A 14,139-nucleotide genomic window follows, 5' to 3' on the forward strand; every position below is an offset into this window, starting at 1 on the left:
ACAGAGATTCATCCAAAGGAAGCAGAGTTTCCTTGACTCTGTCTTTTATTGTTAAAAGGCTATATTCCTTCTTTGTGGAGAGAGAAAAATAAAATGTCTATAAATTATTCCATTGCTTTAACAAAGGAAAACTCCAGGTTCCTCCAAGTGCCTCTTTCTGCCATTTTATTTTCTGTCTTTTGCGGTTGTAGTGGTTGTATCATTGACCACAATTTCCTGAACACATTTGTAGGAAATTATGACCTCAGTAACAATTTATGACTTGTTCACATTGAACTTCTTTTCCCTTTTCACTACATCTAAAATTTCATACATTATCATTTCCTAATACTCCCGTGAAAAACACAGAACATTCCAATGAATGGTAGAAGGAGAACTCAACTGGCATTACAAACTGAGCAAACCAAAATCTCCCTTATCATTTTTTATAAAACTGGACAGGCTGGCTAATGGGAGATTAGGGCTTTGGGCTCTGACCACTCAAGGAAGCCACCATTAGCAACAAACATCTGCTTGGTTCCCTCTGCGGTCCCTGCCAGCTGCAGCTGAGGCACAGTAAATTACTCTGCTAATTCTATTGGCTCGTTCCTGCATTTCTGTAATGCAGAATATTGATTTGTACAGGAAAGCCTGAGTTTGCACAGATTCTCAAGGTGCAAGTGGGCAAAGTCAGATATTTTTACCATCAGGAAAACCTGTGGTATGGGGAACTGTTGCTGAAGTGAAAGACAGTCAGTTACAAGGATTGGAAGGAAAAAGCTAAGATTGAAAATAGTGCATTATTTCATTCAGGGAGTTCCATTTAATGGCAAAACACAATGGGGATCATAGACTGAAGAAAGACCATCTTTTTGGTAATTAATATAAGGCACATTGTAGGATGATTTTAACCCATTTTGAAGGCTTGTGGGAATGAGCTGGAGGATGTAATTGGGAAATTTTGTCTATCTTTCATTGGTTATTTTGATTCCTACTCAAAAACAAAAACAAAATCCAAACGCCTAACTCTACAACAGTACAACATATACCTATTCATGGGCTGCTGTTTGTTGTCAGAGACACCAGGGTGAGAACTTGGACTCTGGAATCCGCCAGTACTCAGAATTTTGACTTTGGAAAGGTGAAGCTTGTTTCCTTATCTCTGAAGGGAAATGATAACTCTATATAGACTTGTAAGAATGTAATGAAAGATCGTGTGGAAAACATTTATCACAGACCCAGGCACATAGATTCACTTTCAGGGGTCTGTGTTCTTTGGCTAGAGAGCTTCTAGGCAGTCAAATTCACCCCTTGGCGGGTTTATTTGAGAAAAGCCTAGTGACTAGGACTCCATGGAGAAGAAACCACCCACCGGTGCCCTCTGGAGTTTGCTCTGCAGCTAGGTCTCTGACTGGATAGGTGTGAGAAAAGGTACCCTGAAGTAAATTAACCATAGTTGTAAGGCCAATGGATATAGTACTATAGGCATGAGAGAATTATCAGATTGCTTAGGAAATGTGAGGGGCTTAATATAAGCTCAAAACCCAACCCACCCCTCAATTTAACAGTTATTGAATTTCAAAGAATTATTCTCTATGTCTTCTTAGATATTTTAAATTCTACTGTCCCTGGCAGAGTGAGGTATGGAAACAAGGTGCAGGATATCTTTCACAGATGAAGCTGACATTGATTCAAAGCAGATGTTATGGTGGGATGCCCTCACCTGTAAGGACAGCTGGCTTGTTGTATGGGGTGGCTTTTTTCTGGAGGGTGACCAGAAGCCCAGAACACTTAAAATCATGAGGCTTCTCAGAGGGCTTTGTAAAACCTCAGGGTCCCTCTATTCTGAGATCTAAACTGTTGACTTCAAAATGAATGTCTGGGAAACTACCCTGTTAGTAGGTGGGTACGAAGCCTTGTGCAAGACTTTTTACATGATTACTCATCTAATCCACTCAACACTCCAGGGAGTATACACTTCTCTGCCTTTATATAGTAGGTGAAATGAAAGCTTGGTGATATTAAAGCATTTATATTGCTGAACGGTTTACAGCTGTTAAGGTGGTAGACTTGAGATGGAACCCAGTTTGGGGGACCTTTCCAAGTTTTCAGACTTTGACTTCAAAACCTACTCTAAATTGCTTATATCACAACTGATACTATAATACATGAACCACATGAAATTGCAAAGGTTCAACCAGTTTGACCTACAAAATGGCAAGTACATATGTTTTAAACACATTCAACTCACAGCATATATTTCATTGACCTGTGGTCTTGATCTAAACTTTTTGTATAGATGCCATAAAGTTATCCCAAAAAGGATTTCAAGTAAATTGCATGTATTTGAAGATCTGAGCTCAGTTCCTCTCATTTTTCTACTGAAAAAAAAAACAAAAAACAAAAAACAACAGGCAAACTAGCTGATCCTACTTCAATGAGTCATATATGACTTGATGTTTTTCTAATAATTTTGTAATTAATCTTTGTGTTTTATATCAGCTTTATTGTATGCTGACCAACAGAGCTTGTAATTGTGTTTCTCCTTAGCTGCTGAACTTCAACACATTTTGCTGTTATAATAAACTTTTATGTTACTTCTCAGTTCTTTCTATTTTCAGTTCAACAATATTGCCAGAATAATTATTGCTCCAAACAAGAGTATAATTTTTAAAAAGTATGTTACCTGAAACTGTATTATATGCTCTGGGATCTAGAAAGTAATTCTAAAGGAGAACAAAACCCCCCAAAATTATATGTACCTAAGATACCTTTTAATAGACATTTTACTAGAAAAACTCTTCTTGAATTCCTTTTATTTAAAAACAAAATATATAAAATATATATAATGTATACATATATAGATGAATGTCTAAACATATAAACAAAATACTTGATAATATTAATCATCTATGTTTCAAATTTACAGCTAATTAATGTTTAAGTTTTGTGAGCTACCCTAACCCTAACCTTATTTTTTTTTAAATCTTCATTTTATTGAGATATATTCACATACCACGCAGTCATACAAAACAAATCGTACTTTCGATTGTTTACAGTACCATTACATAGTGGTACATTCATCACCCAAATCAATCCCTGACACCTTCATTAGCACACACACAAAAATAACAAGAATAATAATTAGAGTGAAAAAGAGCAATTGAAGTAAAAAAGAACACTGGGTATCTTTGTCTGTTTGTTTCCTTCCCCTATTTTTCTACTCATCCATCCATAAACTAGACAAAGTGGAGTGTGGTCCTTATGGCTTTCCCAATCCCATTGTCACCCCTCATAAGCTACATTTTTATACAACTGTCTTCGAGATTCATGGGTTCTGGGTTGTAGTTTGATAGTTTCAGGTATCCACCAGCTACCCCAATTCTTTAGAACCTAAAAAGGGTTGTCTAAAGTGTGCGTAAGAGTGCCCACCAGAGTGACCTCTCGGCTCCTTTTGGAATCTCTCTGCTACTGAAGCTTATTTCATTTCCTTTCACATCCCCCTTTTGGTCAAGAAGATGTTCTCCGTCCCACGATGCCAGGTCTACATTCCTCCCCGGGAGTCATATTCCACGTTGCCAGGGAGATTCACTCCCCTGGGTGTCTGATCCCACGTAGGGGGGAGGGCAGTGATTTCACCTTTCAAGTTGGCTTAGCTAGAGAGAGAGGGCCACAGCTGAGCAACAAAGAGGCATTCAGGAGGAGGCTCTTAGGCACAATTATAGGGAGGCCTAGCCTCTCCTTTACAGCAACCATCTTCCTAAGGGTAAAACTTATGGTAGAGGGCTCAACCCATCAAACCACCAGTCCCCTATGTCTGTGGTCATGTTAGCAACCATGGAGGTGGGGTAGGCCAATACCCCTGCATTCTCCACAGGCTCCTCAAGGGGGCACTACATCTTTTTTTTTTTCCTTGTTTTTCTTTTTTTTTTTTTTTTTAACTTTCCCTTCTTTTTTAAATCAACTGTATGAAAAAAAGTTAAAAAGAAAACAAACATACAATAAAAGAACATTTCAAAGAGACCATAACAAGGGAGTAAGAAAAAGACAACTAACCTAAGATAACTGCTTAACTTCCAACATGTTCCTACTTTACCCCAAGAAAGTTACCTAATATAGCAACATTTCTGTGAACTTGCTCCTACTATATCCATCAGAAATTAACAGACCATAGTCATTCCTGGGCATCCCCAGAACGTTAAATAGCTTATCTGTTTTTCTTGGATTATTGTTCCCCCTTCCTTAATTGCTCTCTATTGCTAGTTCCCCTACATTCTACATTATAAACCATTTGTTTTACATTTTTCAAAGTTCACATTAGTGGTAGCATATAATATTTCTCTTTTTGTGCCTGGCTTATTTCGCTCAGCATTATGTCCTCAAGGTTCATCCATGTTGTCATATGTTTCACGAGATCGTTCCTTCTTACTGCCGCGTAGTATTCCATCGTGTGTATATACCACATTTTATTTATCCACTCATCTGTTGAAGGACATTTGGGTTGTTTCCATCTCTTGGCAATTGTGAATAATGCTGCTATGAACATTGGCGTGCAGATATCTGTTCGTGTCACTGCTTTCCGATCTTCCGGGTATATACCGAGAAGTGCAATCGCTGGATCGAATGGTAACTCTATATCTAGTTTTCTAAGGAACTGCCAGACTGACTTCCAGAGTGGCTGAACCATTATACAGTCCCACCAACAGTGAATAAGAGTTCCAATTTCTCCACATCCCCTCCAGCATTTGTAGTTTCCTGTTTGTTTAATCGCAGCCATTCGAACCGGTGTTAGATGGTATCTCATTGTGGTCTTAATTTGCATCTATCTAATAGCTAGTGAAGCTGAACATTTTTTCATGTGTTTCTTGGCCATTTGTATTTCCTCTTCAGAGAACTGTCTTTTCATTCTTATTTTATTTTATCTGTCTTTATCTGTCACTGTGGCCACATCATCCTTTTTCCAGGAATTCCACAAATCCTCTGCTCCTACCTCTTCACCGTTCTCCCCTATAAACTTTTTGCCCTTTGTTTTCAGTGAACTTGTTTGAAAGATACATTTTCTCAATTTACAGTTATTGGGGCGTAAACAGGATGAATTCAGCTGTATTTCCTCCAGTTCACCCAAGAAGAATGTTGGTAGAATAACATTTTTCATTTGTTTAGCACTTTTGACTTTTTGCAAGAATTTTCACTGCTGCTATCATCTGATGTGAATCTTACATGTATGGTACCCATGTCTCTGGAGATACTCTTTTAATTTAAAAAAATGGTGTGGGTATGTCCATGTGTCTTCTAAGCAATCTCCGGGTTAGACTATCTAGATTTCCTGTTTTGGGGTAATTACCCAGTTTGGGGGACCTTTCCAAGTTTTCAGACTTTGAACTTGTTCATAAGAATATTCCATGTTATGTTTTACTAACATGATGGAATCCAGTGCTGTTAATAACAACACAATGGGATCCAGTACTGTTCCTCCACTTTGGAGCTGTGACACTTTGGAGCTAAACTTGCTCTGACAAATGCTAGCATTTTCCTGTGCCAACAAAGACCTGTGTGAGCCGCGTGCTGGCCACGTGGTCAAGAATGCTTATATCAGAGGCTATATATTTCTCAGAGTCTGATAAAGCTAAGATGTTTTCATGTGGTCTTCCTCAAGTTCATTTAGAGTTAAATATTTGAAAAGAAGCTTCTAGAAACAACTTGTAAAAAACACACACAAAAAACTCATGAATGATGGAGTTATACCCAGAGAATTCTCCAAGTCACCCCCACTGTAGCAACAACTTTAACATCCTGTTTTTGTCTTTTTCCCTACAGCAGCCACCTCAGTAGTTCCAAGGCACGTTCCTGCACGCTTATTGCAGGATGCCATAGCCATTTCCTTATTTTGTGTAGCTATTTTTATTAGGTTTTGGACAATGTACATACTGGTTTGTTAAGGGTTAACACTCAGCTGTGCTGTTTATATGCTTATAGCCACAATATGTTTCCTTTGAAGCAAAGGTGCAGTCTTTCAAAAGACAATCACTATAATTCTATGCAGATTTTTCCTGATTCATGAATAGGAAATTTCAATCGAATCTTTAAATGAGTTAGAACAATGGAAGAAATAGATATAATCCTTAATTTTTTAAATGAAAAGGCATTTCACATTTGAAAATTTTAGGCATTTTATACATATCTGATTTCTTGCCATGTATGTTTCTTGAGTCATAAAAGTTGTTGTAGAAGTCATATAATGCTTTCCAAAAAATAGCTGTGATATCTTCGTGAAGCTAAATGAAATAAAATATAAAGTTTGTGATATATTAAATCACAAACATTAATATGTACTTTATGGCCAACTGTTATTTCTAAATGGGCACATTTGAAAATAGGAACATTTACCCAACAGTCTGATTAACAGTTTCCCAGTTCCAAAAAGCCCGATTACATTTAAGATGCAAAAGATTAAAATGCCTAAATAGATAAAGTGAGTAGTTCATCTTCCTAAATGCTTTGCTATGTTTTAAGTCTGATAGTTCCTTCCAACCCTGTAGACGCAAGGGCTGGGCTATCTTTGATGTGGAGTTTTTGTTTCCCACACGTGCTGTGCTTGGAACTGAATTCTGACTGCATTTTTAGGCACAGAGAGGAATGTTCTGCCATGAACGGAGGCCATGTGGGCTCAGGCTCCTTGACACTGTGCTGTACACAGGCTCTTGGAGAAAGCAGACTGTTTTTCCATTATCATGTCACAAATATTCAACCTTCATTTTGGCTAAAACTCATCTCGGTTACTAATGTTGCATTCCCCAGTGATTTTACTTCTCTGCATAAAAATTGGCCAAGGAGAACATGCAAGTTTATGCTGACTCTAAAATGCAGTCCCCCAGGGAGACCTTATTTGCTCGTCCATATAGCCTCTCCATATCCGTAGGTGGAGCAGAATTTTCAAATGCCTCTAGTCCTTTAGTACACATTGGCAATTGGCAGTTCAAAAGTTCATATGATGCCATATGTCCTAATTATTTTTATCTACATCTAAAACAATTCAGGACTGTCAAATAAAATCCTGCATGCAAACAAATGATGGAATGCAGGGGAACCCTCTGCTCTAGCCTTTTCTTCGTCGTCCGACAAGCTAATGCAATAAGTCCAATAATAAAAGGTTGTGTACTAGGCCTAAAGCCTGTGACAGATAAAAAAGAAATGTTGGAAACCAATGAAGCTTTTGCACAATTAGATTTTTTGAGGCTGGGCTGTAAGGATTGCCCAGAGCCTGTTCAGTCCTGATTGATGGTAAAATCATAACTACATCATATTAGCTGTAGAGTTCACTGACAGGTTACTACAGATTAATATTGCCTCTGCTGTTCACTTACCATCAAACCAGGGGAAATATGAATTGAACTGTTCTCCTAAAAACCCCTGCATATGAAAGGGTAAGGTGTCCTACCAAACAGTCTCCCTCCTGTCACTGAGGAAAGACACAAACAATGATTATTTTTGAGATATGCAGATGTGTGGCCGCATACTAATTAGTTCTGCTAGGAGAGTCCCATCACATCCACTGGCTAACGATCCTTCATATGCGCTTGGCTCCTTCAGAGCTCTTGGCTACAGGACTGCAAACGACCCCCTAAAACATGGTGCTGCAAACCTTGGTGATTTAAACACAGGCTGCCAGGCAAATTGCAGTGACATAAATTTGGCCCATGTGTTTTGCATCGTGTGAATACAAAACAGGAGAAGCCAGGAAGCCATGTTTTGTTTCCACTGGACTCTGAAGGCCAAAGTTCTGGAGGTTGGTGGGATATTTTCAGAGATGACATCCATAGCAAGGAGGGGTCCTTTTGCTTTACTTTAAAAATATTAAAAATGCAAGAAATAAGCATGCTGCTCTCCTAACTAGACCACACTGCTAATAATGACTCCCCCAAATAAATTTCATCCCTTTCATTACCCCAAGAGTTGGGTAAAAAAATCAACTGAGGAACAGTTGCTCACTATACAGCATGTGAAATGGAAGGGTTTCTCTCCTTAGGGGATATCTCTAAGGACTCAATTGAGTAAGACAGGTATTTTCACATCATGTGTGACTTGATAACAAGACTTGGACTCAGGCAGGAGACGTGTGCCTTTGGTCCCTCTGTCAAGGTACTTGTCCTCCCAGGTCTTGGAGTTCTTTATAATGTAAGGAGTTGAACCAGGTGATCTCCAAGGCCCCTTCAACTCTATTATCCCCTTGTTGGCCCTGATTTACTTATATCCTAGACTGTGCATCTTTAGAGGTGGTCCTCGGACCTATGGCATCAGCATGCTCGCAGGAGCTTGTTAAAGATGCCCACCCCTCATGGTTGTGGTGCATGCTGATGTTGAAGAACCATTGTCACCAGGGATCACAGTGACTTGGTGTGATGATACTGTGGACTTTACCTTTGTTTTGTAGAGAGTCAGAGCCTGGAGAAGAAGATGATAATGTCTTCTTTGTCTTTAGAGAGAAAATGGTGACCTTGACAACTGTAAACTGTAAGCTTCATTAACAATGTTAATGGATAGATGACAGATTGGGAGAAGAAATTTGCAATGCTTAAAATGGACATTGGAAAAAAAAAAAACACCCTTAACACTGGAATATCCTACACATTGTCTGAAAAAAGACAGGAAACCCCATAGAAAAATGCATGGAGAGTTTGGCGAGCTAATTCACAGAAAAGGAAGCTCGCAAATGATTAGCTGGTATGTGAAGGGATATTCAAATTCACCTGTAATCAGAGAACTGCCTGATGATAAACCACATAGGACAAGTTTGGACACATCAGAATGTCAAAAATTAGAAACCTATGGATGCCTTCTAAGAATAATATTCTTAAAATCATTCAAAAAATAACATAGAAACCAAAGAAAGGAAAACAATACATTGAAATACAGTTCTACTCTTGGACCTTATGGCCAGATCTTGTGCTGGTGCCGTATATTAAAACAACAGGAGTTAAGGGATGTATGTTGCCCTCATGGAGCTTAGAGGCTGATGGAGGAGACAGCAAAGCAAAAGGCAACTTAAGGCTCAATAGGGGAAGTTTGACACATGAGTGTGTCAAATGGGATGGGGTTGGAGGCAAAGAGAAAAATGTCTGGGTATCTAAGGAGGGATCCAGAGGAATTAACCAGCAAGAGCTGGGGGGAAGATGACCCTAATCAGAAAGAAAAGTCAGTACAAAGACATGTAGATGAGAGAAAGGCTGGAGGGTTTGGAGAACAGGTATTCAGTATTTCTGAAACATAGAGGTCAAAGGGGATAGACGGTTCTGAGACAGAGATGAGCTCATGACAAAACAGTCCTAAAAGAGTCTGATGCTGAGCAGAAATTCACTCTGAATGAGTTTATTATTTGAGGCAGATTTGACCAATAAACACGTGACTGACTGTAGTGACCTTGTTTGGTTTTGCTCACCTTTGACTCTGTAGTGCTTAGTACAGTGCTGCATTGAACAATGGTTACATGAAGGAAACTCTAACCTTTTAGGTTTTTAATTACTAGTCCAGGTGGTAGATCCCAAAGTTACAGCACATTTTGTGAGTGCTTGCTGTTGCATGGGAGAACATGCTCAGCCAGTTCCTAAAGAGTTTTCTACAGTTCTCAAGTCTGTCTGCCACCACATTCCTGGTGTATAGCAGCTGCCCCATCCTCCATCTGTGGCTGAAAAAGTCAAGTTCATAGCTGTGTCAATGGGGAGCATGGCCTAGAGGTGTAGATTGAGCCAGAGTATTGGCACTGGCTGAAACTCCCCCAGGCCCAAATGGGAGACTGAGTGTGAGGATTTGCCTGCAGGGCCACGACATAGAGTCAGTGATCTCCTCCTACCCTGCCACCTCACCTGCACAGAGCCATTCGTTGGACCAGCCCTTGGTCCCTCTCTTTCTTTAGATTTCTAAGGTTTCCTTGGTTCCCTCCACCAACAGTCCCAGAGTTCACAAAAGTACGGCTTGCAGTGTATCTTACACATTACTAGATGGTCTGTCTCCTGAAGTTCAAGGAATGAAATAAGGATGGATAGAACATCAAATGGGAAGCAGGGACCTGGGTATTCCCTGAGAAGAGGTAACAACTGCTTGAGTGTTAAGAGTTGGAAGGAAGAGATGCATCATGGTGGTTGGCAAGAACAAGCGCCTTACAAAAGGTGGCAAAAAAGGAGCCAAGAAGAAAGTGGTTGATCCATTTTCTAAGAAAGATTGGTATGACGTGAAAGCACCAGCAATGTTTAATATAAGAAATATTGGGAAAACACTAGTTACAAGGACTCAAGGAACCAAAATTGTATCTGATGGCCTTAAGGGTCGTGTTTTTGAAGTGAGCCTTGCTGATCTGCAGAATGATGAAGTTGCATTTAGAAAATTCACACTAATTACTGAGGATGCACAGGGCAAAAACTGCCTAACCAAATTCCATGGCATGGATCTTACCTGTGACAAAATGTGTCCCATGGTCAAAAAATGGCAGACCATGACTGAAGCTCATGTTGATGTTGAAACTACTGATGGTTATTTGCTTCGTCTGTCCTGTGTTGGTTTTACCAAAAAACGCAACAATCAGATTCGGAAGACCTCTTATGCTTAGCACCAACAGGTCCGCCAAATCTGGAAAAAGATGATAGAAATCATGACCTGAGAGGTGCAGACAAATGACTTGAAAGAAGTGGTCAATAAATTGATTCTAGACAGCATTGGTAAAGACATAGAAAAGGCTTGCCAATCTGTCTATCCTCTCCATGATATGTTTGTTAGAAAAGTAAAAATGCTAAAGAAGCCCAAGTTTGAATTGCAAAAACTCATAGAGCTTCACGGTGAAGGTAGTAGTTCTGGAAAAGCAACTGGAGATGAGACAGGTGCTAAAGTGGAACGAGCTGATGGTTATGAGTCACCAGTCCAAGAATCTGTTTAAAATTCAGACAAAATAAAGTCTTATTTGTGGGGAAAAAAAAAAAAAAAAAAAAAAGAATTGGAAGGGAGCTTAGAAAGTGGATAGTAAACCCTGTCCCTGCACTGAAACCCATTTTTCATTTGAAATGAGAGGATTGAACTAGATAGATCACTGCTAGCTGTGGCCCCTGATTAGGATCGTATGAAGTTAAATTGTATAATCTCACAGAATTTAGTGTCTTCATCTCTAGAATGGATGGTTTAGAATATATGCCCATGAAAGTTCTGGCTAAGATACTTTCTTTGATTTTGAATCACACCAAACTTTTTTCTTTACATTAGTCTAATTCTCTCCAAAAATAGCAACCTTCTCATTTCTTTCTAAAAGGGACTAACATATAGCTGAAATTTAAAAATTGACCCATTTTTTTGGTCACATGGACAACTTTTGTGTGGTTGTTCTATGATCCATGAGTCCATTTGCCACACAAATCTCAGATGCTGTGAGTAAATTATTCACATTTCTTAGTGGAAGCATAGTGACTTTTCGTTTCCCAAGTCAGTTAAAATATTTCCTAGGATCTATGTTCTGCCTTTCAAAAAAGCTAGTGAATATGCACATTTTCTCTGTATTGGAGTATGTTCCAGAACCTTGCACTGTGAGCAGTGTGTTTGAGAGAAAGTAACTGAACTTGGTAAAGCACATGTAACCTGGTGCCCTCTGTTTTAGGAGGTAAAAACGGCTTTCTGAATGATAGGAAGATCTGGACGACAGTAGCCCTCCTGATTTGGTTTAATCGGAGCTTAAGACCATCAGTTAACTTTACTGTGTCTGATCCTTCATTAGTAAAATGAGAGATAACTTATCTGACAGTCAGATAAAGAGGAATAAAGTTTGCAAGACATTTAAGATATCTACAGAATGATTTGAAGAGAAAAAGATAATAATCCACTTGGATTATTCTGTGATGACATGGTGGATTGTCCTGGTGACGTAATTGATAAGCCCCTTTCTTTGTCCAGAGGGCTCTTAGGAGCTCTGCCTGTATTTTCCCTGGAACTGTACTAATATTTGACATATGTCAGGCACTGACCATGACCTAGATCTTATAGAGATCAAGTCAGTCCAAATTAGACCAGCAAAATTCTCCTGTTGTGTTCTTTCTTCTGACAAATACCATGGTACACAAACATTAAAAAAAAAAAAAACAAAAACAGACAAACATGAAAAGTGTCTCTAAAGCAAAATTACATTTTGAAATTTTGTGCAAGAATCCTTGTAGATGCGTACTGAATATAAGCAAGGTGAGCTGTTCTTTGCAGGACAGTTTATAAAATGTCAATGGGGAAATGCATTTATTGTAATTATATAAAGGGGGATCTTATAGAGAAAGTCAGACGTAAGTATGAATTTCCAAAATATAAAGGTCATTGAGTGAAACAGTGCAACAAATTCTAGAAGTTTCTAATTAGATTTTGGACTGTGGAATTTGCCTTTGCCTGGAGCAAGAAGCCCAGCTGTTTTACAATAGGGCCCTTTGCCTCCTAGCAACACTGCAGTCAATGTGTGCCTGAAACAGCAAGGCTATTTTCAAGGACTACATCTCTTGGTTGTCCACAGTTTCAATGAAATGTTTTCTGGAGATATTAATTCATGCTGCACAGTGGTTATTTCTTTTATTGTTTGTTTATTCAAAATTTTGGCCTAGCATTCAGTTCTTAAGGATTTTATTTTTTGATGCGTGCAATTTAATGGGAGTGCAGAGCCTCCACTGTGAGATTTCAGTATTAAAAAAAAAATCATTGGTCTTTAAACTGAAAGGTTTGATGGAATGTTAAATTTGATGAATCATAACAAGTGTCTGTGTTTGTTAGCTTTTATAGACCACATTAAAGCAGTCATTAATAAAGTCACACTACATTGCTTTGAGTGGGTCCTAAAAGGTTAACGGCTTGATGCAGGCTGGTGTTCTTAAGCTTTACTGTTTGACGGTGGCTTGTGATGAACTCAGTACACTTTTAAATTGGAATACAAAAGAGAGGTTTTATTTCCTATCTCAAAGTCCAGGAATTTCTTCATCCTGTTTCTCCCTCCTCTGTTTGTCTTCTTCAACCATCACCAAAAATCTTTCTCACTCAGATGTACGGGGTCTGAAGTCAGTGGCTGGTTTGCTGCAGGGTGACCCCGGAGGGGCAGTGGCTGCAGAAGGGTCACCCTCTGGCTGCTGCTTCTACAGTGACCTTTGAGGAAGGAGAAGGTGACTCGACTATGAATCACCCATTTTGGAACAGAAGTTATTTGAGAAGTATATTGTTAAATGTTCGATTTTCTTTCCCTTGAAGACTCTGTTTTGGAAAACAAGATCAGGAAATATTTGCAGTGTTCAAATAAGAATAACTTACACAAACACGTATTCAAGATCATGTATCTAGACGACACTCCATAGAGATTTGTTGACCGACTGGGTCATCCCTGGAATGGAGCTTTGGGGATATCAGTTCTCCTATTATGTGGCCAGGGGATTTTGGGGTAATTACTACATTTGAATTAAACCATACTGGAATTGTGTCGCTGCTTTAAAGTTTTGCCATGTTGTGCAATTCCTTAATATTAAATCAAGGCTCCACAGACACACTTCATGAACGTTTTTGATTTTTTTTTTAATCCTCCTCAGGAAAAACTCTCTTTCTTGACAAAGTCATGTGTGAGGGTAAATTTTTCTTAAAAAGAGACTTGTCCAGTATCTTGATTCTGGTGGGAGTTGTTAGTAAAATAGATGACTCAATTTGGTTTTGTGTGGGAGACAAATCAAAGCGTGTCCGTGAGGTAGCAGGCCTGAACCAGCAGTAGCATAACCATTTCCTGAGCAATAAGAAGCTGCTCGATTGGATGGGTGATAGTTCCCGTGTTAGTTTTTGTGGAGAGAAAAATAAAAGTTCATGTAAAAGGGGCCACCAAGGGTTATATGGCTGCAATTGTTTCCAGGCTGAAACATACTTGTCGGTATCTTATTATATTGTTCTTTCAGAATCAATAAAAGCTAAACTCTCCATGGTTTTACTACTAAACCCTCCTGGAAGGACACATAGTAACTGAAAGTTAAGAATGCCATAACAGGGAAGGAGGCAGAACTAACGATGAGTCAAAGTTAAACCCACTTTAACAACCTTTTTCTGAGAAGAAGTTACCTTATTAATGTAAAACATATGGAAAGTTTCTTGGTGCTTGCAACTGTGTGTGTGTGTGTGTGTGTGTGT

The 14,139-nt window shown here is 39.0% G+C and overlaps 1 protein-coding gene across 1 annotated transcript; it reads left to right on the top strand.

Moving 5' to 3' along the window:
* Positions 1–10,108: 10,108 nt before the first annotated feature.
* Positions 10,109–10,579, top strand: LOC119544560 (40S ribosomal protein S3a-like). The gene has a single exon (XM_037850019.1). The coding sequence runs from the start codon at positions 10,109–10,111 to the stop codon at positions 10,577–10,579; it is 471 nt and encodes a 156-aa protein (XP_037705947.1).
* Positions 10,580–14,139: the final 3,560 nt, after the last annotated feature.

Source organism: Choloepus didactylus, chromosome 9 (genome assembly GCF_015220235.1).
Source record: "Choloepus didactylus isolate mChoDid1 chromosome 9, mChoDid1.pri, whole genome shotgun sequence".
NCBI lineage: Eukaryota > Metazoa > Chordata > Mammalia > Pilosa > Megalonychidae > Choloepus > Choloepus didactylus.